Below are 10,917 nucleotides of genomic sequence, written 5' to 3'. Positions count from 1 at the left end.
CAAGGTTTGCCATTTTCCTGCCGAAGTGGAAGATCTCTTGCCCCCAGCTCCTGTTGCCTGCTGACACTCATGCAGCCAGTGGGAGGGGAAAAAAATAATCCCTGTTGGTGCAGTGCAGTTCCATCACTTCCGGGGGAAACCCAGAAGTGAGGTCATGCCACTCTAAGAATTGACAGAAACTTTATGGTTTTACCATGGAGTTTGCAGTGATCCCTAGAGTGGTGTGATGTCTCTTCTGGGTTTTCGACAGAAGTGGTGCAACACCCGTCACCCCTTCTACATCCCTGTTCCTTCCCAGGCTCTTGCCAGTTGCCCGCTGCTGGCTGGCAACTCTAGGACCAACTCTGCTTTTTTACTTATTCGTGTAATCTACCTGAGAGAGAGGAGCATTTTACATAAGACAAATCTCCATAATTGCCCACTACCATACAAATCCTACCAATGCACAGTGACAGAGGAGGGACCGAAATGAATAGCTGGTTTGAGAATATCCTCTCCACTTCCTTCCAAAAGCGACGGAATGAATTGAGTGTAAATTATACGTGTAACGTGCAAGCTAGTTTCAGAGGGTGGCTATGTCGGTCTGTGGTAGAACTGCTAAATTCAAGTCCTGGAGCACCTTAGAGACCAACACAATTTTGGGGGTATAAGAATATAAGGCCTGCTGGATCAGACTAGCGAGGGTCCATCTAGTCCAGCATCCCGTCTCACACAGGGGCCAACCAGTTCATCTGGAGGGCCAACAACAGGGCAGAGAGGCCGAGGCCTGTCCCTGAGAAGAACCTCAGAAGAGTCCTCCTGGATCAGACCAGTGAGGGTCCATCCAGTCCATCATCCCGTCTCACACAATGGCCAGCCAGTTCCTCTGGAGAGCCAACAACTGGGAAGAGGCTGAGGCCTTCCCCTGAGAAGAACATCAGAAGAGTCCTGCTGGATCAGACCAGCGAGGGTCCATCTAGTCCAGCATCCTGGCTCACACAGGGGCCAACCAGTTCCACAACAAGGCATAGAGGCCAAGGCCTTCCCCTGATAAGAACATCAGAGGAGCCCTGCTAGATCAGAGCAGTGGTCCATCTAGTCCAACCTCCTGTCTTACACAGGGGCCGACCAGATCCTCTGGAGGGCCAACAACAGGCCATAGAGGCCGAGGCCTTCCCCTGAGAAGAACGTCAAAAGAGTTCTGCTGGATCAGACCAGCGAGGGACCATCTAGTCTAGCATCCTGTCTCACACAGTGGCCACCCAATTCCTCTGGAGGGCCAACAACATGGCATGGAGGCCAATGCCTTCCCCTAATGTTGACTCCTGGCTCTGGGACCTAGAGGATTAGTGCCTCTAAATGTGGAGGTTCCCCTTAGATGGCATGGCTTGTCGCCAGTACTAGACTAATCCTCCATGAATCTATCTAATCCCCTTTTAAAGCTGTTTATTCCTGTCGCCATCACTCCATCCTCTGGCAGTGAGTTCCACATTTGGACCATAGAGTTCTCAGGCTGATTGCTAGAGCATCGCCCAGTGACAGGCCCAGCAAGATGATGTCACCTCCAGGCGATGTCATCACACCGGGCACATCGGCCCAATCTGGGCACTTTGGGGGCGGGGTTTCCCCGGCCGGCCGGATCCAGACCGACGAATTGGGGGCCCTTAGAGCAGGCAATCCCCCCCCCGGGGGACCTGGCAGCCCTATATCCCACCCTTGTCTCAGAGTGGCTTACAAACGCCTTTCCCTTCCCCCTCCCCACCACAGACACCCTGTGAGGCATGTGGGGCCAAGAGAGCTCTTTCCAGAATTGCCCTTTCAAGGACAGCTCTCGTCAGAACTACGGCTTGCCCAAGGTCACATCAGCAGGTGCAAGTGGAGGAGTGGGGAATCAAACCCGGTTCTCCCAGATAGGAGTCCGCGCACTCAACCACTACACCAAACTGGCTCAAGAGGACTTCAGCCTGCCCCTGGATGTTTTGATGGCTTGGATCCCACAAGGAGATAAGTCAGGCAGAAGAGCTGAAGGAAGCAGGAGAAGAGGATCTTGGGCAAAGGAAGAACAAATGGGAAAGTGAGTCCCCTGGAGGGATGGGGAAAAGACAGGTAGAGCCTGAAAGTCTTTCGCCATCCTACTGTGAGACAGGCGATTATTTTGCAGGTATCGTTCGCACAAAGGTGTAACTAAGAGAGAAGAAGGTGACCAGGCAGTGGAAACTAAGCTGGTCTCCATCCCACCCTCCATCTTCTCTGCATCGTTATTTCAGAGGGTAGCCGTGTTGGTAGAGTTGCCACCTTCCAGGTGGCGGCTGGAGATCTCCTGGGATTGTCGCAACTGATCTCCATGTGACAGAGATCAGTTCTCCTGGAGAAAATGGCCAATTTGGAAGGTGGACTTCCAAATGGCACGATACCCCATTGAAGCCCCTTCCCTCCTCAGGCTTTACTGCTAACATCTCCAGGTATTTCCCAGCCAGGAGATGGCAACCATACGTGCTGGCCTGCAGCAGAGAAGCTAGATTCAAGTCCAGCTCCACAGAAGAAGAGGAGGAGGAGGAGGAGGAGGAGGAGGAGATTGGATTTAAAACTAATCTCTTCTTCTTCTATCACCTTAGAGACCGACATTGATTTGGGGGGGTATTTGGGTATGCCCCCAAAGTAGGATTGCCAACCTCCAGGTGGGACCTGGAGATCACATAAGAACATAGGAGGAGCCAGTGTTGGATCAGGCCAATGCCCCATCCAGTCCAACGCTCCGTGTCACACAGTGGCCAAAAATACCAGGTGCCCTCTGGAGGTCCAGCAGTGGGGCCAGGACACTAGAAGCCCCCCACTGTTGCCCCCCCCCAAGCACCAAGAATACAGAGCATCACTTGCCCCAGACCAAGAGTTCCTCTCTATACCTTGTGGCTAATAGCCACTGATGGACCTCTGCTCCATATGCTTATCCAATTCCCTCATAACATAAGAACATAAGAGAAGCCAATGTTGGATCAGGCCAGTGGCCCATCCAGTCCAACGCTCTGTGTCACACAGTGGCCAAAAATACCAGGTGCCATCAGGAGGTCCAGCAGTGGGGCCAGGACACTAGGAGCCCTCCCACTGATGCCCCCCTACCCCAAGCACCAAGAAGACAGAGCATCACTGTATTTATTTATTTATTGCATTTATATCCCTCCCATGTTGTAAATCGGCTCAGGGTGGGTCACAGCATTTCATGAAACACAATAAAGTTTAAAACACATTAAAACATATAAAATCAAAGGTCATGCTTGCCGTAGGGAGGATCCGGCCCATTGAGGTAACAAAGTAAGGGCGGTTATCAGTGGGTGGGAGACCACAACCTCGGGGGCCTCGCCCCAGACCGAGAGTTCCCATCTATACCTTGTGGCTAAGAGCCACTGAAGGACCTCTCCTGAAATTACTGTTGATCTCCAGACCAGTGCTCCCGCTAAGCTGTGGAGTCTTGTAAGCAGAAATTCTGCTTCATGAGCTACTGGCGTTAAAGTTGTGAGTGAACAGTTTGGCTACTGCCAGTTTGCTGTGCTCCTGCAGCGTGCAGGGGGTTGGACTAGAGGACCTGCAAGGTCCCTTCCGACTCTAACATTCTATGATTCTATGAAATTAGTTTGCTCTGGAGCCATCCTTCCTGAGGAAAAACACAAATGTGTGAGCCGGAGGCTAAAAAACTGTGAGCTAGCTCACACTAACTCAGCTTAGAGGGAAGACTGCTCCAGACTACAGAGATCAGTTCCCCTATCGAAAGTGGCTGCTTTGGAGGGCGGACTCTGTGACATTATATCCCTTTGCTTCCCAGCGCCTGCCCTCCTGAAGGCCCACCTCCAATTCTCCAGGAATTTCCCAGCTGGGAGCTGGCAACCCTACCCAAACAGATTGTTGGTTTCTTCTGTGCTACTGAACTCAAATGCAGGTGTATCAGAGAGCCAGTTTGGTGTAGTGGTTAAGTGCGCGGACTCTAATCTGGGAGAACCGGGTTTGATCCCCCACTCCTCCACTTGCACCTGGCTGGATGACCTTGGGCAAGCCGTAGTTCTGATAAGAGCTGTTCTTGGAAAAGAGCAGTTTCTGTCAAGGCTCTCTCAGCCCCACCCACCTCACAGGGTGCCTGTTGTGGGGAGGGGAAGGGAAAGGAGTTTCTAAGCCGCCCCGAGACTCCTTTGGGTAGTGAAGGGTGGGGCATCAATCCAACCTCTTCTTCTTCTCTTCATAATTTTTCCCACATGCAAACTCATCGAGAAGAAAGAGGAACCATGGAAGGATCCTGACAGGTCATCCATAAACCAAGCACAGGGTTGAATTCTGAGTTCTCTGGGAAGAGCAAATAACAAAGCCAGGTTGAGCCAGATTTGGTCACACGCCAACGCATTCATACATTTGCAGTGCCCATTTATGCTGCTTTCAAGGCTCAGGTTCGAACCGGAGCCATGGGCCAGATGGTGGCGTGAAGAAGACGCGAACGCAGGGCCAGAGCAGATGGGCAGCGGGGTGGATGGCCAAGAGGCGGCATGGCCAGGATTGCCTCCCTCCAGGTGGGGCTGTGGTAGCGTTGCCAGCCTCCAGGTGGTGCTTGGAGACCTTCTGGAATTGCGGCTGATCTCCAGACGACAGAGATCTGTTCCCCCGGAGGAAATACTGGCAACTCTGGAAGTGAGGACTGTATGGAGTTCCATCTCCGCAGAGCTCACCCTGCTGCCCAGACTCCTCCTTCCCCAGGCGCCGGCCTTCGGATCTCTAGGAATGTCCCGAACCAGAGTTGGCAACATGAGGCAGGACACTGAGGCCCTGCTCCAGAGAACAAAGGTTGCAGGAGACCTTGGCTGGCGGTGACCCTCGGAGATTTCGCTTCTCCCACTCTGAGTACGTCCATTTGTAGCTCCGCCTGGAGCCATCTCGTAAGGACAGAAGAGAAGCCAAAGTTGGATCAGGCCAGTGGCCCATCCAGTCCAACACTCTGTGTCACACAGTGGCCAAAAAGACCAGGTGCCCTCAGGAGGTTCACCAGTGGAGCCAGGACACTAGAAGCCCCCTCCCACTGTTGCTCCCCCCAAGCACCAAGAATACAGACCATCCCTTGCCCCAGACCGAGAGCTCCTATCTATACCTTTTGGCTAAGAGCCACTGATGGACCTCTGCTCGATATGTTTATCCAATTGCCTCTTATAAGAACACAAGAGAAGCCAATGCTGGATCAGGCCAATGGCCCATCCAGTCCAACACTCTGTCACACAGTGGCCAAAAATACCAGGTGCCATCAGGAGGTCCAGCAGTGGGGCCAGGAGACCAGGAGCCCTCCCACTGTTGCCCCCCCATCACCAAGAATACAAAGCATCCCTTGCCCCAGACCAAGAGTTCCTTCCTATCTATACCTTCTGGCTAATAGCCACTGATGGATCTCTGCTCCATATAAGAACCTAAGAGAAGCCAATGTTGGATCAGGCCAGTGGCTCATCCAGTCCAACACTCTGTGTTACACAGTGGCCAAAAATACCAGGTGCCATCAGGAGGTCCACCAGTGGGGCCAGGACACCGGAAGCCCTCCCACTGTTGCCCCCCCCAAGCACCAAGAATACAGAGCATCCCTTGCCCCAGACCGAGAGTTCCTATCTATACCTTTTGGCTAAGAGCCACTGATGGAACTCTTCTCCATATATTTAACCAATTCCCTCATAACATAAGAACATAAGAGAAGCCAACGTTGGATCAGGCCAATGGCCAATCCAGTTCAAGGTATTTATACCTTGTGGCTAATACCTACAACATACCCGAAAGATGGCCGCCCAGCCTCTGCTTGAAAACGTCCAGCGAAGGAGCATCCACCACCTCCCGAGGCAGACTGTTCCACTGCCCAACCACTCTTACAGTTAGGAAATTTCTCCTGACATTTTGCTGGTATCGACTCCCTTGTCATTTCCACCCGTTAGATCTAGTCTTGCAATCCGGAGCAAGAGAGTATAGATCCGCTCCACTGGAAATCCGTCATTGCATGGTTGTTTGGAAGTTGTTTGGAAGCAGCAGCAGCAGCGTTGCATGACATGAAATAAAAGAGCAAAAGAAGGAGCAAGTTTGTGGACTGTGACTGTGATGGAATCAATTTTTTTTCCCCATGGTGGACTTTGGTGGGGAACATCCAGGTGGTGGCTGGAGATGTCCTCGGTTTAGAACTGATCTCCAGCCAACAGAGATCAATTCACCTGGAGAACCTGGCCACTCTGGAAGGTGGACTCTATGGCACGGTGCCCCCTTGAAATCCCTCCCCTCCCTAAACCCCACCCCCTCAGGCTCCACCCCCCAAAAAAAATCTCCAGGTATTTTCCGACCCAGAGCTATCAATTCTACCCTCCACTGGGTAGTGGGCAAGAATTAAACTACCCTTCTGACAGGGCCAGTTGCATCAGCGTTTCTTAGCAGGATGAGAGCCTAATGGGAGGGTTGCCAGCTCCAGGCTGTGAAATTCCTGGAGATTTGGGGTGGAGCCTGGGGGAGGAGGAGCTTGAGGAGGAGTGGGGCCTCCATGAGGTATGCCATAGAGTCCGCTCTCCAGAGCAGCCATTTGCCTCCAAGGGAACTGACCGCTGTCAACTGGAGATCAATTGTAATCCTGGGAGATCTCCAGGTCCCACCTGGAGGTTGGCCACCCTAGTAGGGAAGGTCCCAACTTCTAAGTTGTTCTCCAAAAAATCTGGACTCCGTAGGTAAGCAGAGAGTAGGCCTAGACATCTTTTCAGCTCTTTCCGGGACCGCCGCTGTCATCTGGAGATCAATTGTAATCCTGGGAGTTCTCCAGGTCCCACCTGGAGGTTGGCAGCCCTAGTAGGGAAGGCCCCAACTTCTAAGTTGTTTTCCAAAAAGTCTGGACTCCGTAGGTAAGCAGAGAGTCGGCCTAGACATCCTTTCAGCTCTTTCCGGGACCTCATCAGCTGCCTCTTCTGTGGCGATTGTAGGGCGCTTCTGTGCCTAGCATTCGCTCGACATCAATCCTTTCCGCACTAGGCCTCAAATCCTGGTCCACCCCTGTCCCCGAACTTACATTCTACACTACACACGAGTTCACCCCTGTAATTATCTTGTGGTATTTTTTTGTTTCCACATTACATTGAGGTCACCCCAGTTTCGCCCCACACATGTCCCAGGATAAAGAAGAGAAGAAAAAGAAGAGATTGGATTTATACCCTGCCCTTCACTACCCCAAAGGAGTCTCAGAGTGGCTTACAAACTCCTTTCCCTTCTCCTCCACACAACAGACACCCTGTGAGGTCGGTGGGGCTGAGAGAGCTCTGACAGAAATTGCTCTTTTTCAAGAACAGCTCTTATCAGAACTACGGCTTGCCCAAGGTCATCCAGCAGGTGCAAGAGGAGGAGTGGGGAATCAAACCCGGTTCTCCCAGATTAGAGTCCGCGCACTTAACCACTACTCCAAACTGGCTCCTAAAAGGATGCTGTTATAACCAGGGATAAATGCAAGGTACTGTATCGTGAGTTAAACTCTGATACAACCAGGGATGATATCCAAGTGCGGAAAGGACCATTTTCTCAACAGGGAGGAAAAAGTGCAGCTCAAAATTACATTCAAATACCTCGGGGCAATGCCGTAATGACTGCAATATCACCCCCAAACGGCCATAAATCTACGCAGAAGGTAGCATAAAACCCAACGATCAAAGCAAGCGAAAGCTACATGCAATGCAGAGGGGAATTTCTGTTCCAACATGGGTTTTGTAAAACGACAGAGGGAAAAGCCAATGCAGAATCGCCCATAGCATCCAATATAGTCCTCCACTCGCCTTTGGGTTCACACACACACACACACACACTCGGTTCGAACGGCCAGATTGCAGGCAGGGAAGCATCTCTGGGCATTCCCGTCCATCTGTCCTGCAAGGGGGAAAGTGCCGTTCCCAGCAAGTTCCTGCCCAGGTTGGCCGGGCCTCATCATCCGAGCCGAGGTCCGTGGATCAGCCAGTTCGCTGGACTCTCCCTTTGAATAAGACTCCCCATATTTTACTCCTGGCAACTTTGCCGAACAAGGGAGATCGGACGCCCGGAGCTGCAGCCCTTGCAGATTTCTAGATCCTTTACTGCCTTGCTAAATCATTTATTTAATGTAGCCTTTTTACATAATCCGGAGGGGGGGGTACATAAAATAGATTTATCACGACGACACCCCACACACACACACGCACCTCGTCCTCCCACCCACCTTCTTCAGCCCAGTAGATATATTTCTCTGATTATTAATTAACGTGGGCACGGGAGAAGTTCGGAGCATTTAACCTCTCGTTTTCTCTCTGCCTCTTTGGCATATCCGGACGGGTGAGGCTTGTCTGGGCCTTTACAGGCTAAACTCCTTCGTGGTGCCAAGATTTTTTTTTTTCAACCCACACCTGCTCCTGTGCAGCTTAACCCACAAGCAGGGTTGCTGACTAATGTTCCCAACTCTGGGCTGGGAAATTCCTGAAGATTTGGGGGTGGAGCTTGGGGAGGTCAAAGTCTGAGGAAGAGGAAGTGATGTCATAGAGCCCACCCCCTAAAGCAGCCATTTCCTCCAGGGGAACTAATCTCTCGAAGCTGACTTATGGCAGCCCCATAGGGTTTTCAAGGCAAGTTATTAAGCAGTGGTGGTACCTATATGTAATGGTGGCTGGCAAAGTCTGTCTCTGTGTATCTGAAGAAGTGTGCACGCACCAGTCCCCATAGGGTATAATGGAGAATCGATCTGTGGGTATCTGGGGCTCGGGGGGGGGCTGTTTTTTGAGATAGATGCACCAAATTTTCAGCAGCGCTGCTGGTGACTCTCCTCCAGAAAAAAAAAAAACAGTTTCAAAAAGATTGGACCAATAATGTGAGCCCCAAAAGAAGGTGCCCGCATCTTCCATTATTTCCAATGGTGGGGAAGCATTTAAAAGGAACACGGCCCCTTTAAATGCGACGGCAGCTCACCTGGAACCCGGAAGCTGCCATCTTTGTGAGTGTGTCTCGGTGAGAGGTGAAAATATGAACATGTGAAACTGCCTTCTAGTGAAACAGGCCCCTGGTCCATCAAAGTCAGTATCGTCTACTCCAACGGGCAGGGGCTTTCTGGTGTCTCGGGCTGAGGTCTTTCACATCACCTGCTGCCTGGTCATTTTAACTGGAGATAGCAGGGATTGAACCGGGGACCTTCTGCAAGCCGAGGAGATGTTCTGCCACTGAACCGCCACCCCCCTGGTTGGATAGTGTTCTCCTTTCCTTGGCCCTGCTTCTCGCTGCAATTTTCTACCCAAGCGTAAGTCCCAAACCATTCATGGCGACAGGCTTATGTTTCTGCCCTGTGGTTGACACATTCTCAAATCTGAATTTATTAGCATGGAGATGCAGACACCCTGCGCCCTTCTGTTGAACATGCTCTTCAGACTTCCACTGCTCCTGCAAAACTGGGATCATCTAAAGCCCCCCTGTTTTAACACGGGCCTTCCGCCTCCGCTCACATCCACCTTCTCATCTCATCTGCCCAGGATCCAGGGCTTTACCCACATCGTTCAGTTATGTCCCTACGTGTATCTCCCCACACTTTGCGATCTTGAAATCTGATTACCAGCGACAATTCTGTGTTCGTGGACACATGAAGTTGCCTTATACTGAATCAGACCACAGGCATAGACAGCTTTAAACGGGGATTAGACAGATTCGTGGAGGAGAGGTCTACCGGCAACTACTAGCCTTGGTGGCTCAAAGTCCATGTTCAGAGGCAGTCAAACTCTGCATCCCAGTGCCAGAAGTCAACATCAGGGGAAGGCCTAGGCCTCTATGCCGTGTTACTGGACTTCCAAAGGAACTAGTTGGCCATTGTGTGAGCCAGGAGGCTGGACTAGATGGACCCTCACTGGTCTGATCCAGCAGGGCTCTTCTGATGTTCTTATCTTCTCAGACTCTTGGTCCATCAGGGTCAGTATTGGCTGTGCAGTCTGGCAGCAGATCTCAGGGCCTCTGGTAGAGGTCTTTCTAATCCCCTACAACCTCATCCTATAAACTGGAGATGCCAGGGATTGAACCTGGGACCTTCTGCACATCAAAGCCCTGAGCCCCAGCCTTTCCCCAGTTCCTCTCTAACTCTGTACTGCTATCCATCTCAGCCAAGACTCCACTGAAGTCAGGGTCTATTCACACCACTATGGATACCCCCTGAGATTTGCTCCGCCAGAGAAACACACACCCCGCGCCACATTTAGCAACATCTCTGGCAATGCCCACGCCCACCAGTTCCTCTGCCCGCCCACTCTTCATGTCCATCCTTAAAGTGGTCTTGTGTGTGGTTTGTTAGCCCTGCGGCCCCCTTCAGCTGGTTGAACCCTGCGCCTTGCCTCGTGTCTTGACAGGTTTTGTGAGTTTTGACAATCCGGCCAGTGCCCAGGCGGCCATCCAGGCTATGAACGGCTTCCAGATTGGCATGAAGAGGCTGAAAGTGCAGCTGAAAAGGCCGAAGGATGCTAACCGCCCCTACTGAAGCATGGTGGGAAACACTGGATAAGCAAGGTCTAGCACAGGTAACTGCTGGGGGGGGCGGCGGGCAGGGACCATCACCTGTCGTCCAGTAGCATCTCTTGTGTCGTGGATCCTAACCGTTCAATCTCTCAGGTTCTCTAACACCTTCCTTCTCCTCTAGAACCATACTTAGAAGCATACCCATGAAACAGGATCTGGCCTCTGTGGGATGGAGTGGGAGACGCAAGATGGATCTGGCGATCTTGGCTAATTCCGCACACGTGGGAGAATGCACTTTCAATGCACTTTTGCAATTGTTTGCAAGTAGAGTTTCCTGTTTCACACAAGAAAACCCGGCTTCAAAGGATTGCTAAAGCGCATTGAAAGTATATTATCCAACGTGTGTGAAATTAGCCCTTGTGTTTATCGGGCCATCCATTTTGTCACACTCCTTCCTCC

At 51.6% G+C, this 10,917-nt stretch overlaps 1 protein-coding gene across 1 annotated transcript in view; it reads left to right on the top strand.

Moving 5' to 3' along the window:
- Positions 1-10,480, top strand: part of LOC107121345 (CUGBP Elav-like family member 4) — a 126,586-nt gene extending 116,106 nt beyond the window's left edge. Inside the window, exon 10 of the mRNA XM_015424258.1 lies at positions 10,353-10,480. Within this exon, the coding sequence (XP_015279744.1) occupies positions 10,353-10,480 (128 nt within the window). The remainder of the gene's footprint in view (positions 1-10,352) is intronic.
- Positions 10,481-10,917: the final 437 nt, after the last annotated feature.

This window comes from Gekko japonicus, unplaced genomic scaffold (genome assembly GCF_001447785.1).
Source record: "Gekko japonicus isolate JY-2015 unplaced genomic scaffold, Gekko_japonicus_V1.1 scaffold2062, whole genome shotgun sequence".
Classification (NCBI taxonomy): domain Eukaryota; kingdom Metazoa; phylum Chordata; class Lepidosauria; order Squamata; family Gekkonidae; genus Gekko; species Gekko japonicus.
This window is presented reverse-complemented; position numbering and strand designations above follow the sequence as displayed.